The sequence below is a fragment of the Narcine bancroftii genome, chromosome 3 (genome assembly GCF_036971445.1).
Source record: "Narcine bancroftii isolate sNarBan1 chromosome 3, sNarBan1.hap1, whole genome shotgun sequence".
NCBI lineage: Eukaryota > Metazoa > Chordata > Chondrichthyes > Torpediniformes > Narcinidae > Narcine > Narcine bancroftii.
Window position 1 is genome coordinate 102362273 of NC_091471.1, and position 22503 is coordinate 102384775.

At 38.9% G+C, this 22503-nt stretch overlaps 1 protein-coding gene across 1 annotated transcript in view; it reads left to right on the forward strand.

Moving 5' to 3' along the window:
* Positions 1 to 21989, forward strand: part of scfd2 (sec1 family domain containing 2) — a 307801-nt gene extending 285812 nt beyond the window's left edge. The window contains exons 7-9 of the mRNA XM_069924665.1: positions 9789 to 9923; positions 16518 to 16637; positions 21109 to 21989. Of these exons, the coding sequence (XP_069780766.1) occupies positions 9789 to 9923; positions 16518 to 16637; positions 21109 to 21201 (348 nt within the window). The 3' untranslated portion in view covers positions 21202 to 21989. The remainder of the gene's footprint in view (positions 1 to 9788; positions 9924 to 16517; positions 16638 to 21108) is intronic.
* The last annotated feature ends 514 nt before the right edge of the window (positions 21990 to 22503 follow it).

A 22503-nucleotide genomic window follows, 5' to 3' on the forward strand; every position in this document is an offset into this window, starting at 1 on the left:
TATGAACAAGCACAAGCAATCCGATACCTAGGGATCAGGTTAGATAATAATTTAAATAAGGGAGAAGGTATTGGAACATATACTTTATAAGTGGGATGATAAGCTGGTGCAATATAAAAACTCACCAGTATTGCATCATTTACTTAATACATGGAAGAAGATCCACTTAGAAAGAAAAAAAACGAATTACCAAATACCAAAATTATTATTGACACAAAATCTGCTAATTCCTTTTACAATAGATACCTTTCCTTTAGAGAATGGGAGAGAAAAGGAATCAAAAGAATAGAAAATTGTTTTTTGAGAAATAATTTATTAACGTTTGAACACGTTATGGTATAACTCATGGTACAATGTTTGCATATCATCAATTGAAAGCTTATTTAAAGGATAAATTGGGAAACAACTTGAGATTACCTGAAGGAAACAACTTTGAATATGTGATTACAGACACAATGATAATTAAAAGATTTATATCGAACATGTACATTAAGCTGCAAGATAAGGAGAATGATGAAATAAACTATAAACCTAAGCTGAAGTGTGAAAAGGATTTAAACATAAAGATAAAAAATTAAGTATGGGAAAAGTTATGTTCTGGAACTATGAAGAATACAATAAACACAAGATTACATATGATACAGTATAATTGGTTACACAGGGTATATATTACTCTTCAAAAATTAAAAAAATGGGATTCAGCATTATCAGATAGATGTTTTCACTGTGGGAAGCAAAAAAATGTATAATGTCAACTTGGAAAATTGAAGAGAGCCTGAGTATACAGCAATGGTACATGGAAATGAATAAATGTATTCCATTGGAAAAAATAACATATAATTTAAAAAACAAAGTCACAATGTTTGAACAAATTTGGGAACCATACATGGAACATATCAGAGGGAGCATGCCTCAGACCTCCATCCCCTAAAATGAAAATGATAAGAAGACAAAACGACTAGATTCAGTGTGTAATAAATAGACAATGCATTTTTCTTGTTTATTTTCCTTTGAGTGAAGATATTGTTTTATGGTTTTGTTGTATTGTATATGTTGAATACATATTGTATATGTTGAAACAACCAACTGAAAAACCTCACAAAGATAAGCGTATACAGAGCCGTTGTCATACCCACACTCCTGTTCGGCTCCGAATCATGGGTCCCCTACCGGCATCACCTATGGCTCCTAGAACGCTTCCACCAGCGTTGTCTCCGCTCCATCCTCAACATCCATTGGAGCGCTTTCATCCCTAACGTCGAAGTACTCGAGATGGCAGAGGTCGACAGCATCGAGTCCACGCTGCTGAAGATCCAGCTGCGCTGGGTGGGTCACGTCTCCAGAATGGAGGACCATCGCCTTCCCAAGATCGTGTTATATGGCGAGCTCTCCACTGGCCACCGTGACAGAGGTGCACCAAAGAAAAGGTACAAGGACTGCCTAAAGAAATCTCTTGGTGCCTGCCACATTGACCACCGCCAGTGGGCTGATATCGCCTCAAACCGTGCATCTTGGCGCCTCACAGTTTGGCGGGCAGCAACCTCCTTTGAAGAAGACCGCAGAGCCCACCTCACTGACAAAAGGCAAAGGAGGAAAAACCCAACACTCAACCCCAACCAACCAATTTTCCCCTGAAACCGCTGCAACCGTGTCTGCCTGTCCCGCATCGGACTTGTCAGCCACAAACGAGCCTGCAGCTGACGTGGACATTTACCCCCTCCATAAATCTTCGTCCGCGAAGCCAAGCCAAAGAGAAGAAGATATGTTGAATACTAATGGGTGGGGGGGTGGGTAGAGGGGAGGGAGGGAAAGGGGGATAAAAAGGGAGAAAAGGTCACTGTGTAAATTTAATGAGAAACGTTTGTACATATTTTGGTTGATATGATTCACAGTGTGAAATAGTTTTTAAAAATTTATGAATCTACTTTTTGCTATAATGAATAGTGAAACAGACTGAACACATGGAAAAACACTGTACAGAAATGCCCAAAGTCCTTTTGGCCCAAATTTTCTAAATTACAATATTTAACTTGGATGAACACATCCCTTTCATAAATCAAAGAATATCTGTCTCCAGTAGATGACATTACAAATAAGTAACATTAATTTCCCATAATGAATTCTCCGTTTTCAGAGGGAGGACCCCCCCCCCCACCAGTCCCTATTGTCCCCGTTCCTGCCCCCATGGGCACCCTCTCTTACCTTCAGTGGAAATGTGACTCCCAGTGGGAGAGAAGCAGGTGACGGCTTACTGAATGTGGGAGCAATGGTCATCTTCCTTCCCTATAATCGCCCACACAGCTGGAACCGCTCTGCCCCTGGGAGGGGGAGGGCAACAGACGGTCAGCCAGGGACAGGGCAGGGCGATAGACAACTGAGATCAGGGGAGGGATGAACAGTGGGGGCTAGGAGCAAGGCATTTGCTAAAAGGGACCAAAATCAAAGATTCCAAAATCAAGAAGATTCCAAACAACAGCAGGTGTCCGGTCCTGATGATCCCGGATAAAAGGTTAGGGACCTGTAGTTAAATTCATGAAGTTCTGATTGATAATGTCAGTATCATTTCTGTATTTTAATGTATTATCTTAAACTATATTCAGAAAAATAGCTTTTAAAGGTTAACTTAAATAGTAAAAACTTTAGATAATTGTAATTAAATTGCAATTTTGTATTAAGGGCAGCAGATATGTAATCATCAATGAAATTTGTGATTATTCTTCAACAAAGGTCTTGGCCTCATCCCAAAGCTTTTAATTCCAAATGTATTTCAGTTTTGAAGTGTTTGACTGTGACTGGATATTAAACAGATGGTCTGTTTTTGGCTTAGAGCTATTGACTGCTGTTAGAGGTACTTGGTTTTTGCGTGACTAAGAGCTGACAGGCACTCTGCAATATGCATCAACTCCCACTGCTCTCTTTTATTCCTATCCCACCTCTAGCACCCATCAAACCCTATGAAGAAAGTTACAGTTATGCCTAATGTTGCAGCACAAGACATAGTCGAGGATGATCAAAGGTGTTTAATATTGACTAAGTTTAAGCCTGAAATACATAATAGTACATTCTGGTAAATAGGAGAGGGAAGGTGGGGGCGGGGGGCAACTATTGAGATACAGAAAATGATCTTAATATTATTTCCCTTTTGTCACGGCTAAGCTACAGGACAAAATAAAATTTTACATGAATAAATTGTATGAGCATTTTTATTTACCTCCAGATCTTGGCGCCTGATTCTTGTAGACAGTTACAGCAGACTTGCCACAACAGAGATCAGAAGAATGTTCGTGTCTTTGTACCTTTTTATTCTTAATTAAAGTGGTCAAAATGTCTAATATTACTTTAAACAGATTTAGAGGAAATCAGTGATAGAAGTTTCCCCATGTACAAAAATTCAAATGCAAGTTTCTTTTTGATGCTTAATTACAAAAGGTTCACTTTAATTCTTGTCTAAGTTCTTTCAGACTTCAAAATCTTTGAATGAATGTTGAGGATTATATTTGTGGTTTTTATGGTTTTTTTTAAGTTAACTGATATGTTGTCCTCAGTGGTTTAAAGTTCACAAAACAATTGCTGTGGTTTTTTTCCTTTAAGTCTGAAGTCAGAATCAGAATTTATTGTCATGAGCAAGTCACTAAATTCATTGTTTTGCGGCAGCGTCACAGTGCAAACATTCATATAAACCACCTTACACAAATATAAATAAAAATAGTCCACGAAAAGTCAAATTAAGGCAGTGTCTTTGGTTCAATGATTTTTCAAGAATCTGATGGCAGCAGGTCCTTGTGCCATTGAGTGCTTTTTTTCCTGATGGTAGCAGAGAGAAGAGGGCATGGCCTGGAGGTTGAGGGTCCTTGAGGAGAGAAGTCGCTCTCTGAAGACACCACCTCTTGGAAGTGGAGTGAAGTCTGGTACCTGTGATGTCTGTAAGGTAAAAACATCATGAGTTGGGACCGGAGAAGGAGTCACCCAGTACTAAGGAGTAACAAGATGCAGGTGTGACCTTGTACGCTCAAGATAAGTGTGGCAATAACAAGATGATGTGCAGCAGACTAACAGAGAAGGGTAGCAACAGCTTATTCATTGGACAATGTAATGGTATGATAATTTACTAAGTGCGTGTCCTGAGGTATAAAAAAAACACCACTTGCTGATATCGGGAGAATGCGCCTTCTCCAACTAACACTGTTAGTTGCAAGTGTTACAATCCGGTAATAAATAACCTTGATTTCGACTCAGTCTGGTGTCTGACTCACTCATTCTCGAACAAAGCAGACCTAACATGTCACAGGCCAAGTTAACAACCCTCTGGAGTTTTTTCTTGTCCTGAGCACCTCCAAACCAGACAGTGATGCAATCAGCCAGAATGCTCTCCATGGAACAACTATAAAGGTTTTTGAGAGTCTTTGATGACATACAGAATCCATCAAAGATCTCACAAAGTATAGCTGCTGGCAAGACTTCTTTGTGATTGCATTAACATGGAGGCTCCAGGATAGATCCTCAGAGATGTTGACACCCAAGAATTTGAAGCTCTTGCCTCTCTCTACTACTGAGCCTTTGATGAGGACTGGATTATGTTCTCCTGACTTCCTCCTGAAGTCCACAATCATCTCCTTGGTTTTGCTAATGTTGGGTGCAAGGTTGTTGGTCTAACACCATTCAACAAGTTGATCTATCTCCCTATTGTACCCTTGCTCATTGCCATTTTTGATTCTGCCGACAACTATGATGTCATCAGCAAATTTTTAGATAGCATTAGAATTGTGCTGGCCACACAGTCATGGGTGTATAGTGAGTAGAACAGTGGGCTAAGCATGCATCCATGAGGTGTGCCTGTGTTGATAGTCAGTAAGGATGAGACATTGTTTCCAATTCGAACTGACTGGGTCTTCCGATTAGGAAATCAAGGATCCAGTTGGAGAGGTGGGTGCAGAGGCCCAGGGTTTGGAGGTTGTTGACCAGCACTGAGGGAATAATGGTGTTGAAGGATGAGCTGTAATCTATGAAGAACTGTATGATTGAGTTACCTTTTTCAAGATGATCTAGAGCTGAGTGAAGAGCCAGTGATGTGGTGTTTTCTGTGGAGTTATTGTGACAATAGGTGAAACGCAGTGGGTCCAGACCTCTGCTTAGATAAGTGTTAATTCTGCCCATGACTAACCTCTCAAAGCATTTCATCACAGAAGATGTTAGTGATACTGGGCGATAGTCGTTGAGGCAGCTCACTCTGTTCTTTTTTGGCATTGGGATAATTGATGCCCTTTTGAAGCAGGTGGGAACCTCTGACTGCAGCAATGAAAGCTTGAAAATGTCCATGAACACTCCGGTTAGTTGGTTGGCACAGATTTTCAGTACCCTGCCAGGTACGTGGTCAGGGCCAGACACCTTGCAAGGGTTCATCTTGATGAACGATGTACTAACTTCGACCTCAGACAGATGTCACAGGGTCCTCAGACTTTGCAAGGATTCTCGTAGACACTGTTGGCTTCTCCTTCTCAAGGCGGGCATAGAAATTGTTCAGCTCATTGGATAATGGAGCATCACAGCCACCTGTGGTGATCGCCCTCACTTTGGAGACTGTAATGGCCTGCACTCCCTGCCATAGCTGGTGTGTATCTGTCTCTGTCTCTAGCTTCCTCTGGAATTGGTATTTTGTTTCAGAGATGGCCTTCCACAGGTAGTATCTGGGGTTCAAGTTAAGTTTATTGATACCTGATTGTACAAGTACAACCTGACAAAACAGCGTTCTCTGGTCCTCGGTGCTAAACGTTCAGACATAACACACGTAAAGACAAATAATACATATGCAGGACAAGAATTTCATCTTTTAAAATCAATAAATAAATATTGCTTTGTGCAAATGAGAGTCTCAGATGGTAAGTGTGAGCAGTTCCTTTGGTCATTCAGCATTCTCACTGCCTGTGGGAAGAAGCTGTTCCTCAGCCTGGTAGTGCTAGCTCTAATACTCCTGTATCTCTTCCCTGACTGGAGCAGCTGAAAGATGCTGTGTGTAGGATGGAAGTAGTCCTCAGTTATTTTTGACACACTCTTGTGATGGAACATTTGGGAATGTTTTTGGGAGATAAATGGGTAAAAAGTTACATAGACACACTTTAAAACATCTTATTTCAAATACTAAAGAATTCATATTCAGTGACTTTACAGAAACTATGGAGAATGCTATGCAATATGCATATTTCACAGGTAGGTGTTAATTGAAATGATGTCATGAAATGTATAGGCTATTGTCTTGGAAGAACAACCAGAGTCAGGTTGTCTGTGTTGGACCTTTTAGCAAGGCTTTTGACCTCTCTGCAAAGTGCTCACTCAAAGGTCATTGAGAGGTGGGAGCAGAAAACTAGCTCCTATTGTTTGCTGGAGAAGGTCGGGTGTTTTGAGAGAGGGAGAGACTGAACAGTGTCAGCCAGGAGAAGCTTGTTGGAACTGAAACACAAGCTCCAGAGTGGCAGATGGCTAGAAGTCCTATCTGTCTAATGTTTCTCTTGGAATAAGTGGAACAGAAAGGAACTATGTGATGGCCTGAAAGAAAGAGGTTATCATCTGGAGAACCCTGATGGAGCAAGTTTCATCAGCAAGACAATGAGGTGACCTCAATGTGGTACCTCAGTTGTGGAAATCCTGGAACAACACATCTCTCTCTGCAAATCTACAAGAACTTTCCTGAGTGGTAAACATTTACCTTTCGAGCACCAAAGCCTGGTGAACTTTATGCATGTTAAATTCTGTGCACAGTATAAGAATTGCCTGCAACCAAAGAACTTGGAAGAATGAGAAGTGAGATTGAACTGTGAACCAAAGAACTTTTCTTAAATTTACACACATATTATATACACGTGCGCTTAGAATTAGAAAGGGGTTAAGTTGGGTTAGTTAATAGTGATAAGTTAAAGTTTGATTCTGTTTTCATGTTTAAACATAATTAAAAACAACTTTTGTTTAAGTAACTCGTTGTTGTGGTAAATATCTATTGCTGCTGGATTTTAGGGTCCTTTGGGCTCGTAACACTCTTCATATATCGATCCCAGTAGATCACATTGATGGGGGGGTGGGGGGGGGAACTCTGTAGTCATCTGCTGCTCTATGGTCCTGTGGATTGACCTCTCATCCATTGCTCTGCTGTAGCCATACTACCCTGTGATACAGCCAGCCAGGATGCTTGCAATAAAGCTCCTATAGAAGGTTGACATAATGGTGGCCAGTAGCCTTGCCAGCTTCTCAGGAAATGCAGTCACTGTTGGGCCTTTCTGACAAGTGAAGAGATGTTGAGTGTCCACAATAGGTCACTAGTTAAGTGAACTTCCCCCAGGAACTTGGTACTCTCCACTCTCTCTACTACAGAGTTGCTGATGTGTAGTGGAGGGTGGTCATTCCTGGTCCTCCTGAAGTTCTCAGATTCATGCAGAAATAAAATACTAAAGGTCCAGGAGTTCCTTCATTTAATTGTGATTCAGGGCTGAATTTGGATCTATTTGTTAATCTTCAAACTGAATCTGAAACAGCTGAGATAATGCCTTTCAACGTTTAGAGTGAAATCTGTGATGGATGGTGGAAAAGAAACATTATGTTGTTGTAAAACCCATGCAGTTCCATGAAGCTCTATGCTGTCAACAATTGTTATATGATGCAAAACTCATTGCTGCCTTCCCATCAAAATCATTTGCAATTTCAATCCAGATCGGGTTCAAGTAGAAATGCTGAAATGTAATATTGTGTCTGGTATGTGAGTCAAATTAATGAAAACCTTCTGGTCTTTAGTTCTATATAAACTAAAACATGGTTTCCATATTCAGTGAAAAGATTAAGCTATGTCTGTGCAACATAGCTTCATGCCACGCCAATGTTCCATTTAGCTGTTCACCGTCTTTTTCCCTTTTATTGAGTATAATTTCTAAAATGTACTAACCAGCCTACACTGTCCCTTGTTCACTGCTCATTTAGCTTAATGTAAATTCAGAGTTTCTGTTAAGTTTAATGTTCTGCTTAACAGGATGAGGAATAATAGCACATTTAATTCATACAATACCTCATATTATGAAAAGGATGGGTCTCTTGAAACCGGTTTGTTTTATTAATTTAGTTATAAAAGTGAATTACATAAAGACTCAAAAATTCATTAATCGAGCCAAGCAAATTTCAGCAAAGAGAAATGTGGAAAGAGAAAAGAGGATGGTGAAGATATTTCTCTATTTTAAAAAAAATCAGGTTGTTTTCTATAATAAACTACACAAACAAATGTTTTAAAGCACGTTTGCCATACGTGAAAATCATAAACCGAGTTAATTATTACAGAAAAATAATTTCCAAGCTTTGTCGGCAGAACATCGAGGGCTGAAGAGCCTGTACTCTGCTGTATTGCTCAATGTTCTATTACAAGAAAACAATAATTTGGCCACTTTTAAATAGAAAGGATGAATTATGTTATTGTTGTACCTCCATCTGACTGAAGGCTGAGAGATACAAAAAGTGTTTTGCTATGGATTATTTAAAAAACTGAGGGGTATTAAATGCTCAACTAATCTGGGAGAAAACTAATGAACTTCAATTAGTATTCATTCATTAATAATTAAGGTGGTGCCAGCAGAAAAAAAAGGAGGAATTCCAAACCCGCAATACGAAATATGCTTAAAATGTAATTTTAGATTTTTTTTTAAATTTAGACATACAGCATGGTAACAGGCCCTTCTGGCCCACAAGCCCATCCTACCCATTTAACCTACAAAACCCGGTACGTTTTGATTGTCCTAAAAAAGTGAGTCATCTACAAGATTTGGAGAAGTATCTTCATTAGTTCTGTTGCAAGTTGCTACAGCATTGTATGAAAGCTGGAATGAGCACCTTTATGATATCCAAAGCCAAATGTAAAATCAAGGAGGCCATTGTGTTTGCTGCATTTCACTGCTGCCTTATTTAATATTGAACTGCAGGCTCATTTTATACAGACCTTCTGGGAACCATTGATACTTTTAATGAACACTGCAAAGAGCACAGCTTTGCATAAAAAGCCTGAATTGGGCATCCCTCTTGTTTGCAGGTTCTAAAACAAAGGAAGATGGGGAAAGGAAGAGGCTGGATTGGCAAAAAACATTTGTTTACACAGAGGCTCAGATATCAAGTTTGCCAAACACAGTGTTTGCTGGGGTGGTTGACTGATCATTAGTGCTGCCCCTGCCAGCAAAGGAAGGCAACAGATGCAATCAACTAAAACTGTTAAAATTGTTATTATTGTTAAACCCAAATAAATGTGGAGGAGCTTTGCAGTGCTGGATGACACAGAAATGAGAAACTTTGTTATAATTTGTATGAACTCCTTAGAAAATATTCAATGAGAAAATCTTCGCAAAACAAAAACTTACCTTATCCCTCCTAAGCAATCAGATCAAAAACCAAAGATACGTGGACATTAAGTCTCGCAAAATAATTCAACTTGCAAGCACTTTCACAAAAATCATCACCGGAAGTTGCTAACTAAAATATTCACTGGGTCGTCTACTTTCCACTGAGTATTTCCTTTGATGCTAGTTAGCTAACTTATTCTAGTACATAATTTACTGTTTCTTTCAAGCAATTCTTGAGGCAAATGAAGTTGAGTGCTAAATGGATTACACAGTAGAAGCAGATTTCAGCCATTGAAACCCGAGCCACTTATTAATCTACTAGCCCCACATGTTTTTGGAAGTTGGGAGGAATCCGGAGCACACTTCATTAAAAAAGCTTTCATGTATTAATTTCTAATAATAGTAAAAAGGAATAACAATTTTTTTTTGTAGGCAACGTATAAGTCTTTGGTGAAGCAGATTTTGGAGGAGATATTTCACCCAAGCCGACCTGACACTGTGGATATTGAGTACATGTCTGGTGGTTTAACTGAACTGCTCAAAACTGGATTCAGCATGTTCATGAAGGTTAGTCATGGTTAACTGAAAGAGTTGGTCATTATTTAAGGTCAATTTTTATAGACAAAACTGGCAATGTTTTCTCTGATGGTTTTGCAAAACTATAAAGTTGCAGTAAATCTATTGTTTAATAACTCTTCCTGTTACAGCTCTGTCTTTAGAAAAACGCTAAAGATATTTTATGTTGACAGTACTACTTGTAACTTGAAGTGTCTCTCCCCCCCCCCCACCCCCCCCCCCCACCCCCACCCGGGAAAGTGATGGAGTGTCATCTTCCTGAACCACTGTTTTCTATAGTTATATAGTGAGTGGTGAAGAAAACATGTGTCATGCCTGCCTTCATAGGTTGGAACAGAGAATATAAAAGCTAGAACAAAAAAGTTGGAACACTAATTAGGCTGTACTCAGAGTATTGTGTGAGGTTCTGGTCACCTCACAATAGGAAGAGTGTGATTTTGATGAAGAGAGTGCCGAGGAATTCCTCCGGGATGTTGGAGAACTTGAGTGATGGAGAGAGATTGGTCAGGTTTGATTTCCTGTGGAGAAGGAGGCTAAGAAGTGATTTTAATAGAGCTATGTAGTTATAAGAGGCATAGAGATGGTAGATAGTCAAAACCTTTTCTCATGATACTGTTAACTAAAATAGGATGGGAGGAAGAAATGTCAAAGGGGGTTTGAGGGAAATGTTTTTTTTATACAGGGTGGTTAATATCTGGAACTCATTGCCAGAGAAGATCATTATGGGGTATTTAAATAGCAAGGCACAAACAGATATGAACCTAAAGTAGGCAAATTTGATTAGTGTAAGTGGGCAAAAAGGTTGTCTTGGACATGGCTATGTGACTCCATAGTAGGGGATTCCACTATTTTGGACCATCTCATGATAATTCAAAACTAACATGATGACAGGGATGTGAGATGCTGGTGAACAAGCCTTGGGGAATTGTTGCAGTCCTGGTTGGAGATGTTACACACTGGGGATACTTCATTCAGTGATGTTGAACAGCTTTAGGAATTTTGGAACTACATGTCCCTCTTTTCCACCCTTCTACCTCCCCCATACCCTCACTCTGCCCACAAAGGAAAAGAGAAAAGTGCTTCTTGATACTGAGTTATAAATAACAGAAAGACTGGAAAGTCAGAAAGCTATTGCAAGATGTCAGCCTCTACTGTCCTTTCATAGCTATGATGTGTTCCATTTGAACACTTGTGCAAAGGTGTTTCCCTTACATGTTTGTGGTGGGAATCTCACCAATGTTAAAGTGCTTAACATTAAGCAAAGGCAGTCAGGCTGTAAATGAAGCTTGTTGTTGGCATTTCTGGGACATTAAATATTACATTCTATGAATCATGTACAGTATATTTTTTGTTTGAGCTGCAAATATTCTTTTGGAAAAATTCAGCTGGATATGGCTTTTGTATTTTTGGTCAGTATCAGAAGATCTGAATGTGGGATCCTGGTTATACAGGACTAAATTGCTTCACAGTTTTCTGCAAACACCATAGAAAGCTTCCTTCCATGGGTTTCAGGTGACCCTTAATGCGACCTTGTATAATGATGAGAGAAGTTTCCACCATTCCATATTGTAATCAGTATTATTTGCTCTAAAAGTTGGATATCAAGTGAGATGGTTCAGGCTCATTTGTGATGATCCATACAATTAAATGGGCTGAAAATTCTGAGAGCAAAGGCTTAATTGTGATTAATGATCTGCTGACAAACTACCAAAGGGCCTTCATCTCCTGTGAAACCTCTCATGAGCTAAGAAGTGTCAACACTTGATGTAGAGAAACACTAATCAGGAAAGGAAGTTCACTAAGAACATGGCCTCTTAAAAAAGCACAAACTCACTATCATCACCAACTACATAGGAAAATCTTTGGCTTGGCTTCGTGGACGAAGATTTATGGAGGGGTAATGTCCACGTCAGCTGCAGGCTCGTTTGTGGCTGACAAGTCCGATGCGGGACAGGCAGACACGGTTGCAGCTGTTGCAGGGGAAAATTGGTGGGTTGGGGTTGGGTGTTGGGTTTTTCCTCCTTTGTCTTTTGTCAGTGAGGTGGGCTCTGCGGTCTTCTTCAAAGGAGGTTGCTGCCCGCCGAACTGTGAGGCGCCAAGATGCACGGTTTGAGGCGATATCAGCCCACTGGCTGTGGTCAATGTGGCAGGCACCAAGAGATTTCTTTAGGCAGTCCTTGTACCTCTTCTTTGGTGCACCTCTGTCACGGTGGCCAGTGGAGAGCTCGCCATATAACACGATCTTGGGAAGGCGATGGTCCTCCATTCTGGAGACGTGACCTACCTAGCGCAGTTGGATCTTCAGCAGCGTGGATTCAATGCTGTCAGCCTCTGCCATCTCAAGTACTTCGATGTTAGGGGTGAAGTCGCTCCAATGAATGTTGAGGATGGAGCGGAGACAACGCTGGTGGAAGCGTTCTAGGAGCCATAGGTGATGCCAGTAGAGGACCCATAATTCGGAGCCGTTGTCATACCCACACATAGGAAAATATTACCATCTCAAATACCTGAATTATAGCAGCCAAATAATCAGAACCAAGCAACAGAATTACATATAATGTAAAACTTAACAACCCACTATTTTCTTCTTAAACTGCTAATAACCTTTCCAAATTTACAAAATACTAATATTACAAATATACAGATTTTCTGTTTAGTGTATGACATTTCATAATTATTTTCTGGGAAAGTGCTTTCTAAATTTCATATTGTTAAGGGCCATCTTTTCACAAAGACTCAGTTAGTGCAAATTGATCTTCTAAAACCTCAGTCATGAGAGTCATACAATAAGGATACAGACACTTCAGCCCAGCTTGCCCATGCCAACCAAACTATCCCACCCACACTAGTCCCACCTACCTGAGTTTGACCAATATTCGTCCAAATCCATCTATCAGGTGTGCTGATGTTCACATGTTAAAACTATAAATTTTCTTCAATTGATTATTTTCAACCATCTGATTAATTAAATTGATATAATTGATCAAATTGCATACAGAATGTAAAATAAGCTATCTGGAAACAGGCCACCTCCAGGTTATGAACACCTGACCTATGAAAACTTCTACATGCGAATGTGCTCCGATAATACTATTGTAGAGCTCGTCGAAAGAATCAAAGACTTGTTGATCCAAACCAAGGCTTTTATTAGCAAAAGACAGGAGCTCTTCACAGGTGGCCAACCAGTCCGGAATGATCCAACCTGGCTAGGGACACAACCCTTTAAGGCCCAGACAATAGGCGTGGCTTAGCTCTCAGCCAATCGCTGTAAGCACAGTCTAGATACAGTAACTATATACACTATGTACATTGGTGATAGATCTGTACTATCACAACTATTAAATTCAAATGTTCGGCGTACATAAATATGATTGCTCCTACAAACAGCATATCTAGTTTTCTCTCTCTTTCTCTCTCCAGTTTTAGTCATTATTCTTTCTTTGTAGTTTTGCGTGCTTTTGATGTCATTCATGACAAAATCTGAAGATTTTGATTGACACCTGTATATTTTCAGATTTACAGACAAAATCGACTTATGAACATCTGCAGAAAACAGAACCTGTTCATTAGTCCATGATGGGCTATATTAATCATACTGATGTTTAGAATTAGGATGAGTTCTCTGAATATTTAGATAATACTAATAAAGATGATAATAAACAACTGTGCACTGATCTCAACATGAAGTTCTTGCAGAAAAATTCTGGGGAAGTGGCATGCTGTTGTATATGTTTCCTTGCTTATGGGAAAATAGAAAGTTCTTACCATCTCCAGCTGAAAAAAAATAATTACAAGTATCCAGCTGTCTTAGTGAGCAAACCCAGTGGAGTCATTTCACGTATATCTGAGAGTGAGTTTTGTTGTAACCAGTTACACGCTGCTATTCCATTTCTAATACTGAGAACCCATAAGATGAACAAAACAAACCAATCTGTTCATTGATAGCTTTAGTTCTGTGAAGAATCTGGCAGTGAGCAGATTTGTAACTGATCAACTGAGAAAACTTGGAGCATGGTGTATGGTGGGTGTTCAGAACAGGCTCCTGTAGAAAGTGGTCAAGGTAAGTACTATTGCAACGTTTAAGAGGAAAAATGGACAGTTGCATAGATAGCATAGGTTTAGAGGGATGAGACCAAACACAAGCAGGTGGGACTTTTGTGGGTGGGACATTTTGGATGGTCATGGCAGGTTGGATTGAAGGGCCTGTTTCCTTGCTATATGATTCAATGACATTTCAACTCAAGCCAGGTATATTGTCAGATTGTACTAGTACACCCTGATGAAAAAGCATTCTCCAGTCCATGTAGACACACAACCAGACATAACACACATACAGACAAATAATACATATGCAGGACAGTATTTCATCTTTAAAAATAAATAAATAAATGTGGCTTTGCACAAATGAGTGTTGGATGGTTAGTGTGAGTAGTTCCTTTGGTTGTTCAGTGTTCTCACTGCCCCATGGGAAGAAATTGTTCTTTCGCCTGGTGGTTGTGGCTTTGATACTCTCGTATCTCTTCCTCAGCAAGCAGCAGAAAGATGCTGTGTGCAGGGCGGAAGGGGTCCTCAATAATTTTGCATGCCCTCTTCAGACAACGATCCTGATAGATGTGGGGCTGGGAGACTCCCATAGTCATCTCTGCCACTCTTATGGTCCTGTGGATTGACCACCGATTCATTTCTCTGCAGCAACTTATCACATTGTGATGCAGCCGGCCAGGACATTCTCGACAGAGCTCCTCTAGAAGGTTGACATAATGGTAGCCGATAGCATTGACCACTTCAGTCTTCTCGGGAAGTGCCTTCCTGACCAGTAAGGAGATGTTGTGTGTCCACGATAGGTCATTAATTAAGTGAACTCCAAGGAACTTGATGCTCTCCACCCTCAACGACAGAGTTGTTGCAAAACTTTTAACAAAAGTATTAAATTGTTTATACATATATTAGGCAACATTAATTAAATTACTTCTGCAACTTTTCAGACATTGTTTGTACCTTTTGTGTGTAATTGCTGTCTTTTGGACATTCTGATTCCAAGCTACTTAAAATTGTAAGCAGCAATTCCTGCATGAGCAGTTTGCAAAGCTAAATCTGACAGGGTGAAAGTCAGGAACAAGACCTCGCGTTAATGAATTCAACTGTCAAGTAACTGGCCTTGTTACAGCTTAAATTGCTGATGAATAGTTGAACTTGATAAGTGATTTGTGACAGAGTATTTCTGGAATTTGTGTTGTGCATTCCATATATCCTGATTATAAAACTATTTCTCTTTGGCTTAGAAAAATATTTCTGGGCAAAACACCAGAATTTCTTTGCTGTGGTTTTTTTTTAAACTTGCCAAACATAGCATTTTCTCCATTTGGATTGCAAATTCAGCTATTAGAACATTGAACACTCCAGCACAGTACAGGCCCTTCAGCCCTCAATGTTATGCAACCTATATAAGCTAGGGTGGCCATTCCACAGGAGGACATGGTCATAGGTTACCATATATTACACACACACACACACACACACACACACACACACCCCGTGTGTTTGCATTTGTTGTTTTTTCAATACCTACCAAAATTAAGAACTAAACCCTTCCTACCTTGTAACCCTTTAATTTTCTTTCATCCATGCGCCCTATTGTGGCGCTCTTTTTCAAAAATTGAATTTGTTTAAGCATTGAATGATAATTTCAAACATTGTTTTTAAATCAAAATTACTTCTTGATCTTATGATTTGTTTGTACATTTTGTTTGTGACATTGTCAATAACATACTTGAACACAATAATTGCTCATGTCTGATTTTCCATGTTGGTATTGAAGAGCTGTTTTCTAAATTTTCATTTTGTTAAGGGCCAGAGTATAAAGACAGCTGTAGAAGTCTGTCTTGTTGTTGGGAATGGCTATTATATTCTCAGGCTTATTATCAATCCAGAAATTATGATAAGCTTCCAGTTTTCCCTTATATCTTTCGCCTTAACCCAATTAAAACAATGCTTTTACAGTGCCAGCAACTAGGGTTTGAATCCGGCACTGTCTGTACGTTCTCCCCATGTCTGCACCCCAGCTCCAGTTTCCTCCCACCCTTCAAAAATGTTCAGGAGTTGTAGGTTAATTGAGCAGCATAAGGTCTGTCAAATAAAATAAAAAACATTTTAGCTTTATTTTCTACATCCACAGCTTTGGGGCCAATGGTTAAATTTTATTAAGATCTAACATAATTGTGGAAGTATTGTAATCATTTTCTACCCAATTTCTGCCATTTTTCTCTGTGTTTTTTAAGGAAAGTAAAAATTGTTCCCTTTTATTTTCCTGTTTTAACTACACATTGTTGGGTAAGATATATTGAATTTTAGTAAACAAAACACAGCACACCAATATTTTTTTTCTAAATCTCTAAAACATTATTTTTACCAAATGTGTGTAATGTTGCAAAAAATGGCCCAAGTCCCTTCATATGAAATAGAAGTACTCAAGGTATTCTTATTGAAGCAGTATGACTTCTGCTTTGAAAAAAGATGGTGTGTTGTTCCAATGTAGTCTGGATTCATGTCAGAAATATTAACATGATCATATTATTAACATGATAGGTGAGCCGGCCCCATCCTAGTGATCATCCCTTGCTAATCTTGTTCCTTGTGGGTGGAATCACAATCTCAGAAGTCAGAATGATAAAAGACCTTGTCTCAGCATATAAACCCAACTGCCAGGTGAGTAATATTTGCACTTGACTGATGTGTTGAATCGACATTGAATGACATGAAAGCCATTGCTATTATTTTTAATGATTTCATTTTTGCTTATTTTATTTTTTAAAAACCTGTAAAATGGATTCATGCCAAATTACCTGGCCTTTCAGCTTTATAGTTGACTTTCATGGGCCTTGGCTCAGGGAGGGAGGAAACCCACAGATTTCCTCTTGTTTACTTTTTGGTGAAGCTCTTGTATTTGTTTTGCCATGACTTCAAAGGGCTGGGATTGACTCTGAAGTTCTCCATAGTGGAATAGCCTCCTTTAAAGTGAATTACAAATCTATAAGAATGGCCATCAAAAAATTAAAGAATGGTTACTGGTATCTCTGTAACTTCAGTAATATTGGTTCCTAGATGTCTTCATCTGTTAATTGCAGGACTTAAAACTGCTTATGGTCACAGCAGCAAGTAATATTTTTAAACTTTAATATTGCAGAAAGGGCTGAGCAAAAGAAAAAAGAGTAAGCTAAGGACATTTTTTAAATTACGAGTTTTCGAGGAATGATGATCCAGAGGATACGATTATAGAATGGAAGTGGTTTGCAAGAGGAGTGGAGATTTGTGAGTTGGGGCGGGGCAAAGCTAAGATGTGTCTGAAAGTAACAAAGATTGATGCTTACACGTTCATTATAAAGGAAGGAATCAATGGCATAAAGGTTGAGGTAGATTGATTGTGAGCATTTTTATTGGAAAATATGATGGACAACAAAAATAAGTAATTGTGTAGAATTAAAATGGCTACCACATTGAGGGCATGAGCATTATAACAATGTAATCTTAGTAATACCCTTAAAGAATATTTACAATGAAGAAAGATAGTTGAAGGGCAACAGCATATTCTGGGTCACTGAAAGTCAGAAAAATGGTTAAGCACAAGGCTGGTTGGTGTTGAGGAAGTTTGCCAATCAAGTGAGTAATATAGATATCAATTACCCAAAACTCTACCGACACCAATTACAGAGTTAATTTCTCTCTTCTTCTGGCTATCCATCCCATAGGTTGATGATGGTTCCTTTCAGTCAGTATGTGCGTCCTGGAGAGGCTGTACAGGCCAATTCTTGACAGGCACTGTGAGGATACCCCACTCCTCAGAAAGGAACAGTGTATGCATGAATGGATTTTAGGGGATTGCACAGGGTCCAGACCCCCCCCCCCCTCAACATGCCCTGCTGGATCCAGCAGCATGGTGAGGTCTAAGACAGCTGGGGGATTTTCCGTTGCAGTGAATGTCCAGACCAAGCTTCGAAGAAAGGGATGCCCTTTCCGCAATTCGCTGCACGTGTTTGCTCGATGGACGTTAACCCTAAGAGAGGGTGTGTCTGCCCTTTAATAGATCTTGTTTTTCATCCTACAGGGTGTATATCCAGTCTCCTCACCAGGCAAGCCAGGTGGTGGAGCCGGTTTAGTACTGGGTTACATGGTACCAGTAGCACTCATACTAGTGACCTGATCGGAAATCACTACACAGTAAAAGAGAGATTTAAACTGCTACATTATGAACCATATATCTGTACAGTATAACAGTAGATATGTTTCTTTTTGTAAGATGAATTGAAAAGGACATTCACCAGGATGTTACCTGGGATGGTGTCTTAGTCAACAGAATGAGTTTGTTTTCTTGGTGTGGGAGGTTGTTCAGAACCAGAAAGAATATCTTGAGAAACATAGAATCGGTTCATAGTTAAAACTACTAAAGCAGAGATATTTAATACTAGAGGGCATATGTTTAAGGTTTAAAGAGAATCTGAGAAAAAAACCATTTTCATTAAAAAGGTAGAGTGAGCTACTTGATGGTCAGCATGGATGTGGTAGACCCATTGGGCCTGTTTGTGCTGTCTGACTCTGCACCTCTTCTATTTCAGTAAATTATGTGGAATGTTATAGATTTTATTTTCCCAATAAATGATCCAATCTCTTACCAATCAGAATTGATCTTTTACTTGAATTAAATTTACATTTTTAACTGTTTATTATAAATAACAAGTCAAGGGAGAGAGAAAAATCTGCTGTGGTTTCAGTTCTTAAAACTCTGTTGAAGAACAATGGGTTTGGATATTCGTGGTGTATCCTCAAGTTTAAAGTTTGCTATTTCTGCCTGTATAGATGATCTGAACCAAGTACAATGCTAACTGATGGAAAGAACATGCCAATGGTTTAAACCAGTTACATGCTTTTGCCTATCCAGCCACACCCACCTCGAGTCATCACTTTAATTAGAGATAAATGAGAGAATAATAGCTTTAATAAAATTGTTGTGTTACCAGATCAAAATAATTAGAGATTAGGAGACCATTTTTCCTATCGAGATTCCTTCAGTCAGAAGACTACCTCCATTCTCCCACCAGAGCACACAGTTGTTTCTTAAATAATTCCAAGTTACTACTTAGGGCAGCACAGTTGGCCTAGCAGTTAGCACAATGCCTTGACAGCGCCAGTAATCTGGACCAGGGCTCTAATCCCACGCTGCCTTATGGAGTTTGTACATTCTTCCAGTGTCTGCATGGGTTTTCCCCAGGGGCTCTGGTTTCCTCCCACTCTTTGAAACATACCAGGGGTGTAGGTTAATTGGGTATAAATTGGGTGGCATGGACTCATGGGCCAAAATGGCCTGTTACTGTGTTGTATGTCTACATTTGTTTGAATTAAAATTTTAAACTTCAAAATTTACTTTTATGGTTTTCTATTAAGATATCTACTCTGTATACTAATTATGCTTTGAGAGGAAAACTTAGCAACAGATCTGAGATTTTCCTTCATTAGTTTAAACCTATCTCATTCTCAATCAACTTTAAAGTGATTGTTTAGAAGTTTTTTTTCCTATGGGCCTCATCAACTTACATACCTAACAACATCCCTCTTCAGTTCTCTCTTCATCCCCGGCCACAAAGGAGTTGCATTGTAGATCATATCTATACCAAAGTGCATGATTTGTTTCCCAGATTGTGCATGTAAACTGGTTTCTGTAGAATTCATAGCAAAGTAACTGGCCAAGCAGAATCAGCTTCAAAACACATCCTGGTATTGTATCAGAATAAACTTGGAGACAAAATTTAGTTGGCCATTGCAACTAAGCTTAGAGATATAATCAAAAGCTGAGTAAAGCATTGTTTGGCATGAAAAATTTCACATATTTCACTGATAAAAGTCCTAACAGTGGGCACATGCATTGTCCTTTTCAAAGATGTACAGTTGATTGCACATTATTCAGCAAATTAATTTCCTCCTCAAATATAATGTAGCTTTTACAATGAACCCAAGGGGTTATTCAATCCTCTTAAAGGGGCCTTTAGGGGATTTCAATCAAGCAAATGCTGCAGTAAACAAAAAAATGCTGGAAATGTAGCACAGCTTGATCGCCAATTGAAAGCAAAATTCATGGTAGCATTTCAGTTGTGACCTTCACAGGAACTTTGGTTTCAAATTCTCCTTAAAACATTAACTATATGAGCAAGTTTTATTTTCTTTTAATTGTTGATATACCTGCTGTGAATTAGATTACCTCACATTTTCCAAATTTCTGACATTCCAACAGTCGGAGCCGTCTTTTATTTACTTCTAGGAAATCAGGGGGGAAAAACGTCAGAGTAACAGATCACAGTAGCTGAAAGCATGTTGGCTGCGGAGGTCAACTGGCATTGCTGCAGGATCTATCTGAAGCTACACACAAGTGTGTATTTTTTCAGAGCTCATCCTTCATTGTGTAATTTTAAACTATTGAATGGGATTATATTCCTGATCTGGTTGAGCACATTGTTCACAACTCTGGTAAAAGAGGTTGCAATCAACCCAGAAATACCTTTTTGGATCTGAAGACAAACCATTATTTAAAAAATCTGACACTGCCTCCTTTCAATTGCTGAACTAATTTCAGGTTCAGATTTAATGTACCAGCTATGTGCAGATCTTACTCAAGTTGCAGTGGATGCTTTCAGGCAGGTTACTTATTCTTTGCAATACCATTTTGTAAATTTATTCTCCCAAAATCCATTTTCATTGCTGGCAGAGTACCACTGGGGTCTGATAACATTTCTGGATCAAATAGGTTGACATTGTTGTGTCAATGTATACAAGGACAACTACTTTGAAAATGGGAAATTTTAACATCAAAGTTGTTTTGTGCAGGTGGAATTTTTTGACTAAGTTGGGAATTGACCCAAATAATTATTCATGAATGACCCATGACAGAATAATTGTCCTGTCACATGGGTTCTCATCCTATACACAAGCAGAAGCAATGTTGTAGCCAATTGCTGGCAATAATCTTGTGATCACTGATCAACTTATTCTACACTTATGCAGGATCAAATGAGATTAGTTGTTTAAAAAATCACAAGAAAGTAGTTTTATATTTGTGATTCAAATTTGCAAGATTTGTCAGAATGGATTGATTAAAAAGTATAGCTAAGATGTGGGTTACTTTTTTTTTTAGGTGATTGTTCTATCTACTCGCATATTAACACCACTTGATGTGATTCAGCTCATCTTTGCAAATAATAGACTACATCCTGACATTGGAGTTTAACAAATTTCTACAAGCTTCAACCATTCTGCGAAACTGACAATTCCCAAACTTCTGACTGAATATAAGAAATATGGGTAATGTGGCCAAATGCCCAACTGTTAATGTGTCTGTCTACTTGATCTATAACAATTATTTGAATAATGATTTATTCCTTCATCCATTTTATTTTATATCTGATAGCATAGGCTATCAGGATATTTTCTGATCCACCCAGTGGCTCCAGTTTCCTCGCACCATTCAAAATGTACCAGATGTAGGTTAATTGAGTGCAAGTTGAGCAGCCCAGGCTAGTGGGCCAAATGGCCTGGGCCATTTATTTAAGAACTGAATTGTGCATAAGTATTTTTTTCCATGCTGAAAATAAGTAAATCCTCTCCCCCACCCCCCAACTCACATTTCCACCTTAAGCTATTTCTATTGCCAGAGGTGCTGTGATTAATAAGGAATTGTTTATGGTGGTATGAGAGTGGAAAGAAACAGGTTTGAAAACCACTTTTAATTGTACCTAATTGACTCCTTATGTGCACAGTTACATACTTCCAAAGGAAATGGGCCAATGACAATTTTTCTCAAGCAAAATACTTCAGTATCAATTGGGTCTAAAGCAGTGGTTCTCCACCTTCCTTCCCACTCACATACCACCTTGAGCAATCCCTTACAATCACAGAGCACCAATATCATTGGATTTAAGGTTGAATGCAAGTTTAGGGGCAGTTTGAAAATGACTGCTCAAAAATGTCAGCATTGTTCTGTATTTAACTTGAAATAAATAAACTTTCAGATAATAATTTGAAATTGTACCTGTAATCTTGTGAATTATGCAGGCAGTGTCCAGATTACACCAGGGTTCACGGAGAAATGTTCATAAGCAGATTTTTCAGCAAAGAAAGAAAGGTTTCCTCTCACAACACACTATACACTTGCTAAAATTTCAATGAACAACACCCCTAGCACTATTTATAATGAATACTCATGAAACAGTTCGAGTTTGAAAATGCTTTAAAAATGTGTAGAAGAATTTGACAGTTGAATTTCTGTAAATCAGGACATTTGTAATCCCAGGAACATGCATACTAACAATCCCAACTACTACTTCACATTTTTGATACAAAGTAGTTGAAAGAAAACTTTGCAGTCACCAAACTTGAAATTGCTGTTTTCTCCCTTACACCCCATTGTTTTTGAGCAACATCTGCATTCTTATGAATTACATTGTTGCTTGAGCAAGTTTGATTTTAAACATTTGCAATGGCATAATTTACTGTACATTCTAGTGTATCTTTAATGCAGAAATTAGTTGAC